At 44.8% G+C, this 19057-nt stretch overlaps 2 protein-coding genes across 3 annotated transcripts in view; one reads left to right on the top strand and one right to left on the bottom strand.

Annotated features, from left to right (window-relative positions):
• Positions 1-87: 87 nt before the first annotated feature.
• Positions 88-5482, bottom strand: ATP5MK (ATP synthase membrane subunit k). Of its 2 annotated transcripts, none has more exons than XM_062214063.1 (4): positions 5375-5482; positions 1316-1411; positions 1141-1233; positions 88-192 (listed from the first exon to the last, which is right to left on the bottom strand). In XM_062214063.1, exons 2-3 carry the CDS (start codon positions 1400-1402, stop codon positions 1144-1146), a joined length of 177 nt encoding a protein of 58 aa, XP_062070047.1. In that variant the 5' UTR covers positions 1403-1411; positions 5375-5482; the 3' UTR covers positions 88-192; positions 1141-1143. The 2 variants fall into 2 exon arrangements, with proteins under 2 accessions (XP_062070047.1, XP_062070048.1); XM_062214064.1 differs by having other exon boundaries at positions 5370-5477.
• Positions 5483-5592: 110 nt separating this feature from the next.
• Positions 5593-19057, top strand: part of PDCD11 (programmed cell death 11) — a 51654-nt gene continuing 38189 nt past the window's right edge. The window contains exons 1-8 of the mRNA XM_062214949.1: positions 5593-5696; positions 6383-6500; positions 7186-7317; positions 8654-8821; positions 12208-12369; positions 13584-13707; positions 14521-14702; positions 17159-17266. Of these exons, the coding sequence (XP_062070933.1) occupies positions 6393-6500; positions 7186-7317; positions 8654-8821; positions 12208-12369; positions 13584-13707; positions 14521-14702; positions 17159-17266 (984 nt within the window). The 5' untranslated portion in view covers positions 5593-5696; positions 6383-6392. The remainder of the gene's footprint in view (positions 5697-6382; positions 6501-7185; positions 7318-8653; positions 8822-12207; positions 12370-13583; positions 13708-14520; positions 14703-17158; positions 17267-19057) is intronic.

Here is a 19057-nt window from a genome sequence, read left to right as displayed (position 1 = left end):
TTAGACCAAGTCACTGCCAGTTTTTGCCTTTGTTGCATTTTGTACAGTTTTTATATTTTTGATATCTTGTAAATAAAGACAACCAGCTTTTCCAGGTTCATAATTTATTGTACAAATTGAATTACCACATATTGAGTTGACATTAGCTTCTCCAGGCATGGGAACTTAACAGATGTGGTACAATTTATAATCCTATAAACAAAACAAAAATAGATTAGATACAAACATGTTAAACTCTACTTTTAAGACTTCAGTGATTACTAGGATGACTATGCATCCCCAGAAATTGAATTCTGTAATACTTAAAATAACAGAAAATAAATAGGTATCTGTAATTTAACATTTGAGATACAATTTCTCCATGTTTGTGGGGCTACTATCTATCCCCCCAAATTACGAGGTCCCTGATGGGGAAATTGGGCAAACTATACAGTCCTCTAAGATGGTCTCAATATGGGAAAAGCTCTTTAGAAGAAAAATTTCTGTGGGATAGTGCTACGTTAGATAAAGATCTGGATTTTCCATATTACTTGCCAATGTAACAGATGTATACAGTCATTTCAATACAAGCTTCTGAGCAAATAAGGGTTAGGAGGATTTTTAAAGACTAAAGATGAAAAACTGACTACCAAAATCCAACAATACTAACAAATGCAATAGGTTGATTAATAATTATTACATAAAGACCTTATGCAATTCACCAAATTGTTAAATGAGAACACGATAGGATGTTAAGAAAAATACAGATGGTAAATGGGGGGGGAAAATTCCTCAGCAAAAAGCAAGAGACAAATTTTTACTCAGCAAATGTGCGAGAAACAGAAGCTGTTATTCCACAATGGGTCAAAAGACATTACCCCCCTCCTTACAAATCTGGGTGCCCCAACAATCCTTTGGGAAGGCACTTTAAGCTAAGAAAGTATTCACAGATATAGATTATCTTTCATGCTCAAAACAATTGTATTTAAAAATTCTAATGGGAGACAGGTTTCTTCTGTGAAATGATTCATACAGCCACATTTGCACATTGAAATTATATACAATGAATTTTGCAAAACAACGAGTTTACTGTGACAGTGGAGGAAAAAACTCTTAATAGCAAATGGCTAAAGTGTAAACATGTAAATGTCAACTTCTTACCACTTATGTTGCTTTCACAGCTGGAGTTTTTTTAGACCTTAACTTGAAGTATAAGACCAGCAAAGCAATGCCTCCATATGTAGCCAGTACACACTGCAAAAAATTAAATGGCAAGAGTTACCACACCTATACTAATTTAAAACATTAACTGCTTAAAAGTATCATTAATACTTACATTCATTCTTCCCGTGAGAGTGTAAGAGTTGAAATATTTTTTAATACCAGTGAACTGGAATTGAGCATCAGTTTCTGGACCTGCCATGATTTCAATCTTAAAAAAAAAAAAAAAAAAGCAACAAAAAATTAGTTCGGAGGCAATTTTAAAAGTTTAAAAGCTAAGTCATTGCAGATAAATATAGTAAATTTTTACTTATGTTTCACCCAACAAAGCAGCACAGATGGTGGGAAAAGCCGCGCTTATGACAGAAGCTTTAAAAAGTAAAACATTCTTGGCTGCTATTTTACAAACATTCCAGGATTAATATGTTCACTCACTTTAAGTATGAAGAACTGTGTAGTAATCACTAAGTTCACCTGTTGACCTTGTATAGCTGGGCATAAGTTTTGATTCCTGGCTCCATCCATACTATTCAACACTGAATTAATTTTAAGACTAGTTGAAACTTTCTCAGGGGTAACCATCAACTAAAGAACTCAACACACAATACCTACTAAACTACTAAACACTACTAAACACTACTAAAGAGTTTTTTTGGTTTTACATATAAGGCTCCCATGGGAACTGAGAAAGGACCATTTAGTAAATGGAGTCAATAGCCATTGGTGGTAGTAGTGAAAATGGAAAACTTACTCCCTACACCAAAATATGTAAAAGATCTAAGTGTAAATGCTGAAACCAAAATTTCTGGAAGAAAACATGGGCAAATATTTCAATCATCTTACGAATGGGAAAATCTAAAGAATGTGCCAAAAACATAAAAGGATAATCAATCTCACAATAGGCAAAGAAATGGGAAATAAGAACAATATTTAACCATCAAAATGGAAAAGATAAAATGACCATAAGTAGTATTAAGAATGTAGAAAAATGGCCAGCGCCGTGGCTCACTTGGCTAATCCTCTGCCTGCAGCACCAGCACCCCAGGTTCTGGTCCCGATTGGGGCGCCGGATTCTTTCCCGGTTGCTCCTCTTCCAGTCCAGCTCTCTGCTGTGGCCCGGGAAGGCAGTGGAGGATGGCCCAAGTCCTTGGGCCTTGCACCTGCATGGGAGACCAGGAGGAAGCACCTGGCTCCTGGCTTCGGATCAGTGCAGCACGCCAACCTTAGCGGCCATTTGGGGGGTGAACCAACGGAGAGGAGGACCTTTCTCTCTGTCTGTCAAAAAATAAAATGCTTGGGCCCTGCACCCACATGGGAGACCAGGAGAAGCACCTGGTCCCTGCCATCGGATCAGCGTGGTGCGCCGGCCGCAGCGCGCCAACCGCGGCAGCCATTGGAGGGTGAACCAACGGCAAAGGAAGACCTTTCTCTCTGTCCACTCTGCCTGTCAAAAAAAATAAAAAAATAAAAATAAAAAGAATGTGGAAAAATAAGCATTCTATGGGTTTGGCATATAAACTGGTATAACTTCCCTAAAGTATAATTTGGCAGTATCTATGTATAAAACAAGTATACTCTTATCTCCAGGAATGTACCCTTATAGAAATATTACAAAGCGAAAACACCTTATATGGTTCAAGGATGACCACTGAAACACTTTATCAAAGTGAAAAACTATTGGAGGAAATATGATGTACAAAGATGTTTGTGTATTAACATGGAAAGAGGCCTCCAAGTAATGCTAAATATTAAAAAAATCCTACTTCTGGATATTATATTATGGGATTTATCAATGGTTCTCAAAGTCTCCTTGTCCAGGAGCATCAGCATCACTAAAAACTGGTTGGAAATGCACATTCTCAGACACCATAAAGCCTATCGAAAAAGAAACTCAGAATCCAAGCAATCTGTTTTAATGAAGTTCCTAGGTAATACTGATGCACATTAAAATTTGGAAAAAACTTCAGTACTGGAAACAAACAACAGATACTTAAAAAAAATCGTATAGAAAAAACTCTTTGCAAAAATATATAACATTTTTAAAAGGGGTCATCTGTGTATTTTATAAAGGTATGTGCTTTTAATAAGAAATGGCAAAAAATATTGAAAAGGCCACCAGAGTAACAGTTGGAAATTCGTATGTGTGACCACCTATCTACCACGACCGACGCCACGCCGAGTCGATTGGCAACACAGACGAGCCGGTCGAGGTCCGGTCGAGATTGGTAGGCAGTGGCAGTGACTCAGCTGGCTCTTGATGAAATGGAAGAGGGAGAGATCTGAGAGTTGTTGCTATGGAAACTGGTGTGCCCCGTTTACCATTCAAAAGCCTTCAGGGGCATTCATGTGAAAAGAATTGGCAAGGAAAATCTGAGACAAAGGACCTTAATTTTGAACACCATTTCTTGGACCAGCAAAGGAAATCCATTCTTAGGCCCTTTCAGAGGTCTTGGCCAGTCTAGCCCAAGTTATGAAAATCCCCATTAAAAGAAATCTTTATGTTGTAGTTTTTACAAAAATGGTTTTATTTACTGAACTTATTAAAGGCATACTTTTCCCCCTACTTATTTCACGATTTACTTGTGGATTCTTAGGATCATGAAGTATGCTTCTATGAGGAATTCTACAGCAATACAAGGGCTTGGCTTTGTCACGTCATAAAGTGGTAACTTCTGCCTTCCACCTAACAAAACTCTTTAGAAGGATGTGGTTGGTGTCCAAGTCAAACTTTGTGTGTATACATACACACACATATTTTTAACTTTGAAAAGCAGGAGAGGGCAACAGAAAGCTGCCATCAGCTGGTTCACTCCCCAACGGCTAAAACCACCAGGCCTGGTTCAGGCTGCAGCTCCATCAGAGTCTTCCCGGTGGGTGGCAAGGGTCCAAGCACTCAGGCCACCATCTGCTGCCTTCCCAGGAGCATTAGCAGGGAGCTAGATTGGAAATGGAGCAACCAGGATGCCAAGTGGCACTCCAGTATGAGAGGACAGAGTCACAAGCAGCAGCGCAACCTGCTATGACAACTGTGGCCCCAAATCAAACAAGAGGAAAGTGCTTTAAATTTTGCACTAATTTACATAAATTAGAGGAAGGTCGATGTTTGAGATATTCCATAGAAGGCTAATTCTCACTGCAGGAAAGGATATGGTATAGGAAACGGAATTTAGTCTGGGTCTTCAAGGAGGACTCCGGAGAGGCTGAGAGAGAGGGGAGTGGGAACTTTTCCAGCGAGATCAAGTTTGAAATCACGCGGATCCGCACCTTCCAGCAAACTGCAGGCTACTTGATGGTATCAGGAATCCTTGTGTTGTGGAATAACCGAACTGAAATTCGCTTCCCTTTATGTCACATTAAATTTACAGACATACTCATGGGGAAGAAAAATCACCCACGCCCATAACTGATTTAATATCGAAGGGTAGCCTGTAAGAAATTATAGCGAGCAGGGCCTTCGCTTCTGATTGCTCCGAGAACTGCTATGGAACCTAACTCATCTCTCCACGTCCCTCTCTGCACCTGTGAAAGGGCCCACGGCGAGCAGGTGCCTTTGCTGCTTTCTCTGCTCTTCGACACTGCTATTCTGTCTCAACAGGTCAGCCCCCTGCAATGGGGAGACCGGGAGGCACAGCAACAGCCAAAGACGAAGGAGGGCCGCTCAGCCACCACGAGCAGCCTCTTCAAGGCCTCCGTTCCGTTCCAGGCACCTCCAGGAACGGCCCCCGTCCGGCTGACTGTGCGGACCGAGTCCAAACGCTCGCCGCCGCGCGGCTACAGCGGGCCTGACTGGCCAGCTTCCTAAGCAAGGCTCAATTCAAACTAAGGCCACACAGAGGAAAAGAAGTGAATTCGGCCACGTACGGGTCCGAGTCCTCGGCCTCGTCACTGCGTGACCTTGGGGGACCCTTTCGCGGCAGGCCTCCTCCTTCTCCACTAGGAAACGCAACCTAAGGGAAACGGCGAGAGCTTTGGAAGCGTCTGTCCGCCTCGCCCCGACGTTTCTCAGACACTGCCCGCACTCTCACCCTCCAAACCTCATTTTCTCCACCCCCCCCCACCCACGGCTGTCGCCCCCGTCGCCACGTCAGAAAGAAGCAATGGTCAGCTTCCAGGCCAGGCCCGCAAACCGGGGACCCGAGGACCGAGCCAGAGTTCCCTTCCTCACCCACCTTACCGAAGCCTCAAATTCCGCAGCCGACGTCCTTCAACACACACAGAACCCTGTGCCCGGCCGGAAGAACCCTCCTCCCTAGCACGCGTTCAACGGGCTAAAGAGCGTCCGCCCTCTGCGTCGATTGGCTACGGCTTCAAGTCCCGCCCTTCCGCTTCCTGTCTTCGCCTAGCTTCCTCGGCTCACTTTAGTAACGGAAGTAGAGCGTTGAGCCCGCCCACGCCTCCGGAAGTGTAGTATGTAGTGTGGCGATATCCCGGTCTCCTCGTGTGTGCTTACAGCGGCACGGCCCCGGAGCTGGAGGTGCTGCTGCCGCGCCGGTCAGGTGAGTGAGGGCTGAGGCGGGAAGGGAGGAGACTTCATGGCTCTCGGGTCGGCCCCCAAGTTGGCTGCCTCTGGTCTCTGCTTAGCGCTCGCCGTGTGGAAACAGTGGTTTGGTACCCTGAGCCTCGCTGCGAATCTGATTCCCCTGAAGGGGCCCCTTGTAAACCCAGGCTCTACCCTCGGGAACTAACCCCAGTGCCTTCTCTGCCCCTGATTCGCCTTGCTATTTGGAACCTGAATGTTGTCTAGCACAATGCTAGAGGTGACAGCTCTTGCCCACTGATAACAACCTTAACAAAATGTACCTTCAGTGCTACATCTCACCATTCTAACTCTTCTCTCTCTCTCTCTCTCTCTCTCTCTCTCTAAGATTTATTTATTTATTTGAAAGGCAGAGTTACAGAGAGGCAGAGGCACAGAGAGAGTCTCCCATGCGCTGGTTTACTCCCCAGATGGCCACAATGGCCAGAGCTGCGCCGATCTGAAGTCTGGAGCCAGGAACTTCTTCTGGGTCTCTCATGTGGGTGCAGGAGCCCAAGGACTTGAGCCATCTTCTACTGTTTTCCCAGGCCATAGCAGAGAGCCGGGACCTGAACCAGTGCCCATATGGGATGCTGGCACTGCAGGCAGCGCCTTTACCCACTACACCACAGCACTGCACCTCACCATTCTTTATATTGTTTTTAGGAGTCCAAACATGGCAACACTGGAAGAAAGCTTCCCCCGAGGGGGTACAAGAAAGAAATCAGATCACAAATCAGAGAAATCTTTCCCGCAGTCAGTTGAACAAGACAACTTATTTGATGTAAGTGGTATGATTGTTTAGTGAGACTCACCGGAAGCTTTCTAGGGTCTTTTCTGTGAACGTTGAGCCTTGTTTGAGAACATGTTATTTTCCATATTTATTTCCTGTTCAAGACTACTGAATATTGAACTTGTTAGACTTTACTATCAACAAGGCTACATCTTTTAAAATGTGGTATTTAGATTTAAGTTTGAAGTGTTCTGTCTATGTTGTATAATGTTTTTTTTCCAGCTATGCTGTGAAGTAGAGATTGCAATTCTGTGATGAGGACCTGAAGGGCAGAGAGGTTATATAATTTAGCTGAAATCCTGTGGCTTGTTAAAGGGGAGTTGGGGATTTAAGTTGGATCTCTAACTCCAGCCTCCAGTTTAATGCACTGTTTCACATTGCTTCTCAAGCCCTGGAACTCCAGGGTCCATCCCAGTTAGGGGACAAATAACACGGAAGATGAGAGACTTTGGGAACACAAAGGAGGTTTCTCAGACCTTGGGCAAAGGGAGCATTAGTGGCTGAATGGAAGAACCAGGATTGAAGTAGGAATTAAAGGAACAGTTAAGAATGTTGAGTGGGGTGGAGTAGAGGAATAACAAAGCAAGGTGTAGATGATTCGAAATGGGAAGACTAGAATTTGCTGCTTTGTATATATTTTTTTAAAAATCTTTGTTGGTCTTTTTTTCTCCTTTAGATTTCTACTGAAGAAGAATCCACCAAAAGGAAAAAGAGCCAGAAAGGGCCAGCAAAAACCAAAAAGTTGAAAAGTGAAGAGAGAGAAAGCAGCAAGTCTGTAAGAGAGAAGTTTGAAATCCTTAGTGTTGAGGTTTGTTGAAAATTAGTTTTCCTTTGAACAAATGATCTTGTTTCTTTTGTTCTTTTCTCCCTTCATTCTTTTATGCCTTTTGTATGTCTGTGGCTTCTCACAGTTTGCCCTGAGAACTCAGCATTATTGATTACTCACCAATGCCTGAGTTCTCTAGGATGCCGTAGGCTTGCTTGTAGCCTCATGGGGCTTATGTTTCAGTCAGTTCAGAGATTAGAGCAGTCGTTCTAGTACTACCCATTCATTTCATTGATGTGAATCTATCGCAGAGGAGTGAAATAGTCTTAATATGTTCCTTAAATTTCTTTTTAAGATTTATTTATTTATTTTGAAAGTTAGAGAGAGATCCTCCATCTGCTAGTTCACTCCCCAGATGGCTGCAATGGCCAGCACTGGGCCAGGCTAAAGCCAGGGACGCCCACATGGGTGGCAGGGGTCCAAGCCCTTGGGCCATCTTCCACTGCTTTTCCTAGGCCATTAACAGGGAGCTGGATCCGAAGTAGAGCATCCAAGACAAGCATAGGCCCATATAGGATGCCAGCACCACAGGTGGCAGCCTAACCTACTGTATCACAATGCTGGCTCAAAATTTTAAAAATTTATTTACTTATTAAAGATTTCTTTATTTGAAAGGCAGAGTGACACAGAGAGAGCCCTTCCATCCTGTGGCTCACTCTCTAAGTGCCTATAATAGCTAGGGCTGGATTAGGCTGAAGCTAGGAGCCTGGGACTCCATCTGGATGGTAGGGACTCAACTACTTGAACTATTCTCTGCTACCTACCAGGCATATTAGCAGGAAATATGATTGGAAGTGGAGGTGGAATGCAAACGGAGGCACTCCTGAATGGCATGTGGACATCCCAAGCAGTGTGTTACCACTACACCCAATGCCAGCCCAATCCTGTAGCTTTTTTTTTTTTTTTTTTTGAAAGGCAAGAGTTACAGAGAGGAGAGAGAACAATTGAGATCTTCTGTCCATTCGTTTTCTCCCCAGATGGCGGGAATAGCTGAAACTGGGCCCAGCAGCCAGGGGTTTCATCCAGGTCTCCTGCATGGGTGCAGGGGCCCAAGGACTTGGGCCATCATCTGCTGCTTTCCCAGGTGCATTAGCAGGGAGCAAGATCTGATGTAAAGCAGCCAGGATTTGAACAGGTGCTCATATGGGATGCTCGTGCGGCAAGTGGTGGCTTAACCCATTGCGCTACAGTGCTGGCCCCAGTCATGTAGCTTTTAAATGTCAGAGTTGGAACTAGAAGCCAGACACCCATCTCCCCCCAGCCTCTCCTTTCATTGCTCTCTTGCGTGTTGTAGACATTTCTTGTTTTTCTCTTCTAGTCCCTGTGTGAGGGAATGCGGATTTTGGGTTGTGTGAAAGAGGTGAATGAACTGGAGCTGGTGATCAGTCTTCCCAACGGCCTCCAGGGATTTGTGCAAGTGACTGAAATCTGTGATGCCTATACTGAAAAACTAAATGAGCAGATGACACAAGAAGAGCCTCTGAAGGTAAGGGAGATCTGCATGATACCTGTTTCTAGAAACATAGGGTACACGGATGTAAAATTACAGCTTTGCTAAGTACTAAGAAGAAAAGGTACAAGGTGCCATGAGAGTTTATAAGGATAGGTTTGTTTTTTTTTGTTTTTTTTTTGGTAAATAATAAGGGTATTTTTGCTTATTACAGGGAACCTGGAAGACTTCTCTAAAAGGGATGTTTGGGACAAGATCTGAAGGATGAGGGTTTCCTAGGTGAGGAAGGAATGGAGTGCAGATAGAAGCTTGATATGTAACAGAGCAGGCTAGAGTGGCTAGAGGAGACAGCAAGGGCAAGTGTGGTGTGGGATGGAGTGGAGAGCGGATTGCAGGCCAGATTATGTGTGTGGTCTTGCAGGCCATAGTGAGAATTGTGTGTGTGTGTGTGTTTTTTTTTAAATATTTTATTTATTTATTTGAGAGGCAGAGTTAGAGAGGGAGAGACAGAGAGGAAGGTCTTCCATCCACTGGTTCATTCCCCAAATGTTTGCAACAGCCAGAGCTGGGCTAATCTGAAACCAGGAGCTTCTTCCAGTCTCCCACATGGGTGCAGGGGCCCAAGCACTTGGGCTATCTTCTACTGGTTTCCCAGGCCATAGCAGTGAGCTGGATTGGAAGAGGAGCAGCTCAGACACAAACCGGTACCCTCAAGGGATTCCAGTTTCTCAGGTGGAGGCTTAGCCTACTGTGCCACAGTGCTGGCCGCGAGGATCAATTTTTAGGTACTAGTGGGAAGCGCTTGGAATGTTCTCATTTAGGTGGTGTTGAGAGGTACATGGCATAACCTGGAAGGAAGAAGTACTAGAAGTTGTCTGGAGATGTTAGGAGGCAGGTGTAGCTATCTGGGCTCTGGGAACAATGGCAGCTTGGTTTTATGATTTCCTGAGGATTGAGGAGATGAAGTCATTCCCCAGTGATAGTTTGGATTTGGGCTGTGGGACAGAGAGAGGTGGCAGAGATCAGTCCTGGATTTCTGTGTGAGATTTGACAGCTGGCCGTGCCATTTTCAGATAGAAGAAGGCTTGGACTGGACTGGGGGAGGTGGACATGATATGGCTTTTTTTTTTTTTTTTTTTTAAGATTTATTTATTTATTTAAAAGGCAGAGTTACAGAGAGGCAGAGACAGAGAGAGAGATATCTTCCATCTGCTGGTTCGCTCCCCATATGGTGCAATAGCTGGAGCTGCATCTACCCGAAGCCAGGAGCCAGGAGCCTCTTCCAAGTCTCTCACTTAGGTGCAGGGACGCAAGCACTTAGGCCATCCTCTATTGCCTTCCCAGGACATAGCAGAGAACTGGATTGGAAGTAGAGCAGCTAGGACTCAAATCGGCACCCGTATAGGATGCCAGCACTGCAGGCAGTGGCTTTACCCGCTGTGCCACAGCACCAACTGCTGATGTTGCTTTTTATTTTTATTTATTTTTTATTTGACACGCAGAGTCTCTCGAGAGAGAGAGACAGAAAGAAAGGTCTTCCTTCCGTTGGTTCAACCCCCAAATGGCCACTACGGCCAGCACGCTGCGCCAATCTGAAGCCAGGAGCTAGGTGCTTCCTCCTGGTCTCCCATGCGGGTGCAGGGCCCAAGCACTTGGGCCATCCTCCACTGCCTTCCCAGGCCACAGCAGAGAGCTGGACTGGAAGAGGAGCAGCTGGGACTAGAACCTGGCACCCATATGGGATAGCGGCGCCACAGGTGGAGGATTAACCAAGTGAGCCATGGCGCTGGGCCCTGCTGATAGGCTTTTTGATATGTATAATTTGAGGTGAAATTGAGATATCCAGTAGACAGGTGATTACAGAATTCAGGAATGTCTAGCCTGAAGACATAAAAGTTGAAACTCTTTATTTAGGTGCTTTCAAGCTAATTCAAGGGAGAAAGTTCCTAGTAGGGAGCAAATGGAGTAAGAAGCTACTAAGAGTTGGGTCTAGAATAAATATCATATTTTATTTTTTGAAAGATTTATTTACTTTTTTTAAAGGGCAGAGTGATATATACAGAGAGAGATCTTCCACTCACTGGTTCACTTCCAAATGGCCTCAACCATGTGGCAGCGTTGGGATGGTGGGTGGGAGTGGTGCTGGTCGAGCTCAAACCAGGAACCTGAAGCTTAGGGACTAGATTAGAAGTGGAGCAGCCAGGACTTGAACTAGCAATCCGATATGGGATGCCAGTGCCACAGGTGGCAGCTTAACTCACTGCCACAATACTGGTCCCTGAATGCTGTTTTTTTTTTTTTTTTTTTAAAAGATTTATTTATTTTATTTGAAAGATTTACAGAGAGAGAAGGGGAGGCAGAGAGAGAAAGAGAGCGAGGAGAGAGAGAGAGAGATTTTCCATCTGCTGGTTCACTCCCCAATTGGCTGCAATGGCCAGTGCTGCTGATCTGAAGCCAGGAGCCAGGAGCTTCCTCCAGGTCTCCTACATGGGTGCAGTGGCCCAAGGACTTGGGCCATCTTCCACTGTTATCTCAGGCCATAGCAGAGAGCTGGATTGGGAGTAGAGCAGCTGGGACTTAAACCGGTGCCCATATTGTATGCCGGCACTGCAGGCAGTATCTTTACCCACTACGCCACAGCGCTGGCGCCCTAAATACTGTATTTTAATTCCTGAATCAGAAGAGTTGCTGTGAGAAAAAGCAGGAAGGTCCAGAGAGATTGAGAAGAAAACTAGTGAATCAAAGGTCTTGAAAGCCAGGGAGGAAACATTTAAAGAAGGAAGGAGCAGTCAGGAATGTTAAGTGCCTTTTAAAGAACACATAAGAGAAGGACCATTGGATTAATTAGTTAATTTATTTCTTTTTAAAGATTATCTATTTGAAAGTCTGAGTTACACAGAGAGAGGAGAAGGAGAGGCAGAGAGAGAGAGAGGAGAGAGAGAGAGAGAGGTCTTCCATTTGCTGGTTCACTCCCAATTGGGCCACAATGTCCCGAGCTGAGCCGATTCGAAGCTAGGAGCCAGGAGCTTCTTCCAGGTCTCCCACGCAGGTTCGGGGTCCAAGGACTTGGGCCATCTTTTACTGCTTTCCCAGGCCATAGCAGAGAGCTGGATTCGAAGTGGAGCAGCTGGTTCTCAAACTGGTGCCCATGTGGCATTCCAGCACCGCAGGGGGCAGCTTTACCTGCTATGCCACAGCACTGGCTGCCGGACACCCACTCTTGACGTGTCATTTTATATCCATTCATGTGTGTATATATTTGGACACTTAATGCTGAAGTTCAAGACTGGTGTCTTAGCTGCAGATCTATCTTCCTTTGGTTATTTGGGGTCTGAGGGTGAGAAGCCACTGAGCCAAGGCTGGCATGGCTTCTTGGTTCAGGGGAATGGTAGGTATCATATCTTTTCTTTTGTGCAATGCAGGACCTACTCCGCTTGCCTGAACTCTTCGCACCTGGAATGCTGGTGAGATGTGTGGTGAGAAGTCTGGCTATCACGGAGAAGGGCAAAAAGAGTGTCAAGCTATCTCTGAATCCCAAAAATGTCAACAAAGTGCTGAGTGCTGAGGCCCTGAAGCCTGGCATGGTATGTATCTGGGATTAGGGAAGAGGAGCCGGCAGCAGGCCTTCTCCTGGCCCTAGCCCCAGAAGAACGTGGTCTAGGTCACTTTTTACTTCCAGCTTAATTGTTACAGGTAGTCTTGGATCTTCTCCTGGAGGGAAGGTCTCCTGGATGTCTTGGGTGCTTCCTGGACATTGCAGACTTAAACCTAATCATTACCTTAGAGTGGAAAAAGGGAAAGCCAGTGCAATTTAGCTGATGACAGAGAAGGAGACTCCCAGGGAGCCATAGTAGGGGGCTTGCTGATGGTGAGAGGAGTGAGTCCCCTGTAGTGCCTAACCTTACAGATTAAGTCTTTCAAAGGCCTCTGACGGATGTGTGGAATGCCTGAGGGCTGCTCTATGAGGGCAGGAGACAGGGTAGATGGTGGTTAGTCTGTCGTCTGTGTTAATTAATAGATATCCCACTAATTATGTCCAGTCCAGTGGAGAGTCAGGAGAAGTTAGTCCTGACTCCAGGACCTCCAAGTCCTGGCTCCAGGACCTCCAAGTGGGTACAATAGAATAAATAGAATTTAGTTGAGTAGAAAGGAGTAAAAGTTGTAGGAAATTGACAAGTGTCAAAAAGCCTGCTCCATGACAGGTGCTATTTAGGCACTTTGATGAGATCCTCTTCTGTGAGGGAAGTAAATATTTTCCCCCTTGTACATTTGAGGAAATGGACTTGAAAGGTTAAGACCCTTACCACACACTACTGATGAGTAGCTCATCAGTGTCAGAGCCACACCCTTCTTATGAGATGCAGAAGTGGTGCTTAGGAAAGATAGAGTGATAGCTAGGGGAGTAGTTCCAGATTCTCTAGTTTGCTATGACTCTGCAGTCTGGCCGTGCAGGGCCTCTGTTTATCCCTCTTTGCATAACACAGAAGGTTTCCTGTCTTATGAGAAGTCTCCAGGTGGTGAGAGACTTTTTTCCGTGCTTTTATCATTCAGCTCTGTGTAACACTGCTGAATGATGTACAAACGGAATGGAAATGGAAGGATTCTTCAAGCCCAGCAAAAATTAAAGTTCCTATCTTCCACTCACTTAGCTTCTAGTGGGATTGTGGTTTCAAGTTAGAAATGGAGCGGGATTATGGAAGAGTGTGCCCGTGGGGACACTTGTGTTTGGTAGTGGACATTTGTTGTGTATTCCATTACTGTTGACTTGCAATTTGGGGGAATGTTTTCTTTTCCTCAGCTCCTCACAGGCACTGTCTCCAGCCTGGAAGACCATGGCTACCTCGTAGACATTGGTGTTGGTGGGACCAGAGCTTTTCTGCCACTGCAGAAAGCCCAGGAGTACATCCGACAGAGGAACAAAGGTGAAGGCAGGAAGAAGGGCCCGTCCACGGTGATGAAGTGCATGTGGGGATTATGTTTAAACGTGATAAAAGGGTGACCCTGAAGACTGTTTGGTGTTGGCAGAATCAGCAGTGCGTCTCAGCTGGAAGGAAAGGGAAGGTGGATGAAGGGCCCGGGAGTGGCAGGGTCTCACTGAGTCCTGATGGACCACTGCCGCCGAGATCTGGGTCCCCAGGCTCTCTGAACAGCGCTGTCCTGACTTGTTTAGACATTCATATTTTGTGGGGCAGTTGAACTCTATATTAACTAGGGGAAGCTTCATTCCCTTTTCGTAATTGGCCTCTTGGAGATTGGTAATATAGAGACTAATTGGGCCGGCGCTGCGGCTCAATAGGCTAATCTTCCACCTTGTGGTGCAGGCACACCAGGTTCTAGTCCCGGTCAGGGCGCCGGATTCTGTCCGGTTGCCTCTCTTCCAGGCCAGCTCTCTGCTGTGGCCTGGGAGTGCAGTGGAGGATGGCCCAAGTCCTTGGGCCCTGCACCTGCATGGGAGACCAGGATAAGCACCTGGCTCCTGCCTTCGGATCAGCACAATGCGCCGGCCGCAGTGGCCATTGGAGGGTGAACCAACGGCAAAGGAAGACCTTTCTCTCTCTCTCTCTCTCTCTCACTGTCCACTCTGCCTGTCAAAAAAAAAAAAAAAAAAAAAAAAAGACTAATTGATGCCAGCTGGGCTGTAGTCTATGGATCTTTTCAGGTGTTGTATGGGCCCAAGTTAAAGGTCCTTCTCAACAAAGTATTTTCCCTTTTGGGGACTGGATCTGGGCCTACAGGTGCTAACCTGAAGGTGGGTCAGTACCTGCACTGCATCATTGAAGAGGTGAAAGGCGATGGAGGCGTTGTCAGTCTGTCTGTGGGCCACTCGGAGGTTTCTGCTGCCATTGCTTCTGAGGAGCAAAACTGGACCCTCAATAACCTGTTGCCGGGACTGGTGGTCAAAGCCCAGGTGCAGAAGGTAGGCTGCTCGTTGTTACTACTATTTCCTAAAACAAAAGTAGCTCTGAATAAAGTCTTACATCTACAATGTTCTGCCCAGTAGGGTAACATTAGTCACATGTGGCCACTGAGCACTTGAAATGTGGCCAAAGCTATATGTGGAAATGATAATATTTTGGGTATATTGGACAAGAAAATTAGTAAAATGAGTCCCACTTTTTGTAGTTTTTAAAATGTGACTGCTAGAAAACTTGAAATGAACGGCTGTGGCTGGCGTCATCTCTGTTAGTGCTGATCTGAATGGCTGAAAGGCTGGTTGGTATTAAAAGGCTCATTCTAATGAAGAACTGTCTCACCCTCCTAAACCCTGTCCTTAATGCCATCAGTTTAGCTTTTGAAATTTCTCTTTGTAATTCTCAGTGATAATCTCCTGCTAGAATCTTTTGGTTTATCAATTTTAGGTATTTAGATTTAACTTCTTATCAAGGTAGATAAAGATTTGGCTCTCTCAATCTCCTCTCCTCCTCCCTGAGCACTAGAGCATTAACTTTTTTTTTTTTTTTTTTTTGAGAAACAGTTTCCATCTACTGGTTCGCTTTCCAAATGTGTACACATGTAGTCTCTGTTCTACCCTTCTGGGAGAATTTGTCAACTTTAACTTCTAGTTCTCTGTTACATTTTTGGTTATAAACGAATCACTAAAAGACTGATAGTCTGTGTGCTGAGGTGGGCTTTGTTCACTGATTGAGGTAGCTTCACTGTTAGGAACAGGAGCTAGCAAGTTTTCTTTGGATTGCCTCAAATGTCCTTGTTACAGGTCTTTTCTGGCATGTTAGATTTCTCTAAACAAGATTCAGAGTGGTTTTCCACCCAAGAGCATCTGGCTACATGAAAGTGAGGTAGGAGAAGGGGCTGGATATTTACATATCTATGTGATAGAAATTTTTTTTTTGGATCCACTTTTTTTTTTTAAAGGTTTATTTTATTGGGCCTGGTGCTATGGCATAGCAGGTAAAGCTGCTGCCTACAATGCCAGCATCCCATATGGGCGCCAGTTTGAATGCTGGCTTCTCTTCTTCCTATCTAGCTCTCTGCTATCGCCTGGGAAAGCAGTGGGCCCCTCACCCGCATGGGGGACCTGGAAGAAGCTTCTGAATCCTGGCTTCGGATTGGCCCAGCTCCAGCTGTGGTGGCCATTTGGGGAATGAACCAGTGGATGAAAGACTTCTCTCTTTCTGCCTCTGCCTTTCTGTGGCTCCACCTTTCAAATAAGTAAATCTACAAAAACAAAAACAAAACAAAACAAAAAAGATTTATTTATTTAAAAGGCAGAGTTACAGAAAGAGGGAGAGGGAAAGAGACAGAAAGAAAAATATCTTCCATCCACTGGTTCACTCCCCAGATAGCTATAACAGCAGAACTTGAGCCAGTCTGAAGACAGGAGCCTGGAACTTCATCTGGGTCTCTCATGTGGGACTCAGGGGTCCAAGTACTTGGGCCATCTTCTGCTGCTTTTCCTGCACTCGTGGGATGCCAGGGTCACAAGCAATGGCTTAACCCATTGTACCACAACACTGGCCCCTGGATCCATATGTTCCAGAAAAGTCTTCTTCATATGTTTTGATTCTGATAGTTTGCCAGAGAATAAGTTTCTTGTTTTTCTGTGGGTTTGGGAGAGGGGCTGGGGTCTCACTTCACTCCATGCATTTAGTTATCTCTTTTTACTACTCTGTTTTGAGGTGCCTATCACCTTAGCTTTAGGGGGGCCCTGCAGAATAAATCAGCTTGTTCATGGTCAGTATCTGTCTTGCAAACATTTGGGTTTTACCATCTTAATCTGGACAAGAATTTATACAAGTCAGGCTGGCAGTTCCCCAAGGATGTACTAAGCTCCTTCCTCCCATTGAGAAATCACACATGATGGGAGAATTGATGTGTTGTCTTAGGCAGGAAGAGAGGTGAGCTTACTAAATAAAGCTTGCCGTTGTCCTGCTACTTAATTTAAATTTAAAAATTTACTTATTTGAGAGGCAGAGGAACAGAGAGAGAGACAGTGAAAGAGAGCTTCCATTGTCTGGTTCACTCCTGAAGTGCCTGCAATGTTTGGGGCTGGGCTGGGGCCAAAACCAGGGTCTAGGAACTCAATCCCAGCCTCCTGTGGGTGGCATGAACCCATTCACTTGAGCTGTCACTGCTGCCTCCCAGTTGCATTAGCAAGAAGCTGGAATCAGGAGTTGGAACTGGGAATCAAACCCAACTACTCTAATGTGGGATATGCGGGTGTCTTTAACTGCTAGACCAAATGGCCGCCTCATGCCACTTAATCCTATAGGAAGAAGGATTGATAAGGGTTGGCAGTGGGAAGAGAGGCGCATAGTTACATTGAGGCATTGAATGTTTAATATAGATAGTGTCTGTCATGTTCCTGATTTCTTCAAAGGAATGTTTTTCATTACCTGTTCTGTTTATTTCTAGGTGACTCGGTTTGGCCTTACACTAAATTTCCTCAAATTCTTCACGGGCCTGGTTGACTTTATGCACCTGGATCCCAAGAAAGTTGGCACATATTTCTCAAACCAAGCAGTAAGAAATGTTGCACCTACCTTTTTTCTTGATAGCTACAGAGCAGGTCCTAAAGACCGCAGGTGTGCAGTGTACAGGGGAGAGCTGAGGGGAAGCGTAAGGAGCATTTTGGATGGAACACAGGAAACTACCCTGGGACTGAGATTAGAGAAAGCACATAGGGAGGAGGAAACTGCTAGTTTTTACTTCATATTCTTCCATATAGTTAGATTTTTTTTAAGGTAATGAATCTTTGCCTTTATTTTCTAAAAATGTTTTAGAAAATTTTTAACTTGGGAGTATAAGATATGCTTAAATAGCAAAACGTGATTTTAAAAGTTCTCTGAGTATTATAGATCCGATTTTGATAATCATTAAAAGGAGTATACGTGGTTAAGATGTCAGAAGATTATGTAAGTTGGTGTTAATAGTGTTAATCCTGGATGATTTTTCTATTCAAATATTCAAATTTTCTACAATGAGCATAGATATTTGAGAAGAAAATACTGATATTTGTGATTCAGGATTTTTGGAATCATAAAATGATTTTTTTTAACAATAATGCATGCTTATGGATATTATAGAGGTTTTTTTCTCTCTTTAAAAAATTTTTTTATGGGGCCGGCACTATGGTGTAGCAAATAAAGCCAGCACCTGAAGTGCTGTATCCCATGTGGGCCCTGTTTCAAGACCCAACTCTCCTTTTCCAATCCAGCTCTCTGCTATGGCCTGGGAAAGCAGTAGAAGATGGCCCAAGTGCTTGGGCCCCTACAGTCAACTGGAAGATCTGGAAGAAGCTCCTGGCTCCTGGCTTTGTATCAGCTCAGCTCTAGCTGTTGCATCCATTTGGGGAATAAACCAGCAGATGGAACATCTCTCTCTGCCTCTGCCTCTCTGTAACTCTGCCTTTCAAATAAATAAATAAATCTTTAAAACAAATTTTTTTATTTTATTTTAAAGGCAGTTAACAGAGAATGGGAGAGACAGAGAAAGAGATCTTCTATCTTCTGCTTCACTCCCCAAATGTCCATACCAGCTGGGGCTGGGCCAGCTAGAAGCCAGGGACCTGAAACTTCATCTAGATCTTCCACATGGGTGGCAGGCGTACAAGTACTTGGGACATCATAATGCTACTTTCCCTAGTGCATTAGCGAGGAGCTGGATCAGAAGTAGAGCAACAGCTGGGATTAGAACCAGTGCTTACATGGGATGCCAGCATCCCAGGCAGTGGCTTCATCCACTGTTCCACGATGCCAGCCCTGAGATTTCTTTCTTTTAAGTGAAAATTGTTCTTTCCACCACCTAGTGATAAAACTGTTAACATTTTGGTGAACTTCTTTTTAGTAGTGATTTTTTCCCTATTTGCATGCAGAGTTGAGACATTTACATGTCTTAACTTTGGTGTGTTTTGATGAGACTTTGATGTCTTGCCACCAGTACATTGTTGTATGTGTGTTAGTGTCTTGAGGTTGAGGAGACCACTGATGTGTGTTTTTCTTGGCCTTGAGTAAGTGCTGGTTTAGACAGACATGGTCCCTCAGGGACATTTTGTTTGACCTTTTTTTTTTACATTAATTTTTTTATTTGAGAGGCAGAGTTATAGAGAAGGCAGAGACAGAAAGAGAGAGAGATCTTCCATCTTCTGGTTCACTCTCCAAATGGCTGCATGGCTGTAGCTGAGCCAGGAGCCAGGAGCTTCTGGGTCTCCCACACGGGTGCGGGCCCAAACACTTGGGCCATCTTCCACTGCTTTCCCAGCCCATAAGTAGAGGCCTGGATTGGAAGTAGAGTAGCCAGGACTCGAACCAGTGC

This window comes from Lepus europaeus, chromosome 17 (genome assembly GCF_033115175.1).
Source record: "Lepus europaeus isolate LE1 chromosome 17, mLepTim1.pri, whole genome shotgun sequence".
Lineage (NCBI taxonomy): Eukaryota > Metazoa > Chordata > Mammalia > Lagomorpha > Leporidae > Lepus > Lepus europaeus.
The sequence above is the reverse complement of the archived record's forward strand: the minus strand, read 5'-3'. Positions and strand labels throughout refer to the sequence as shown.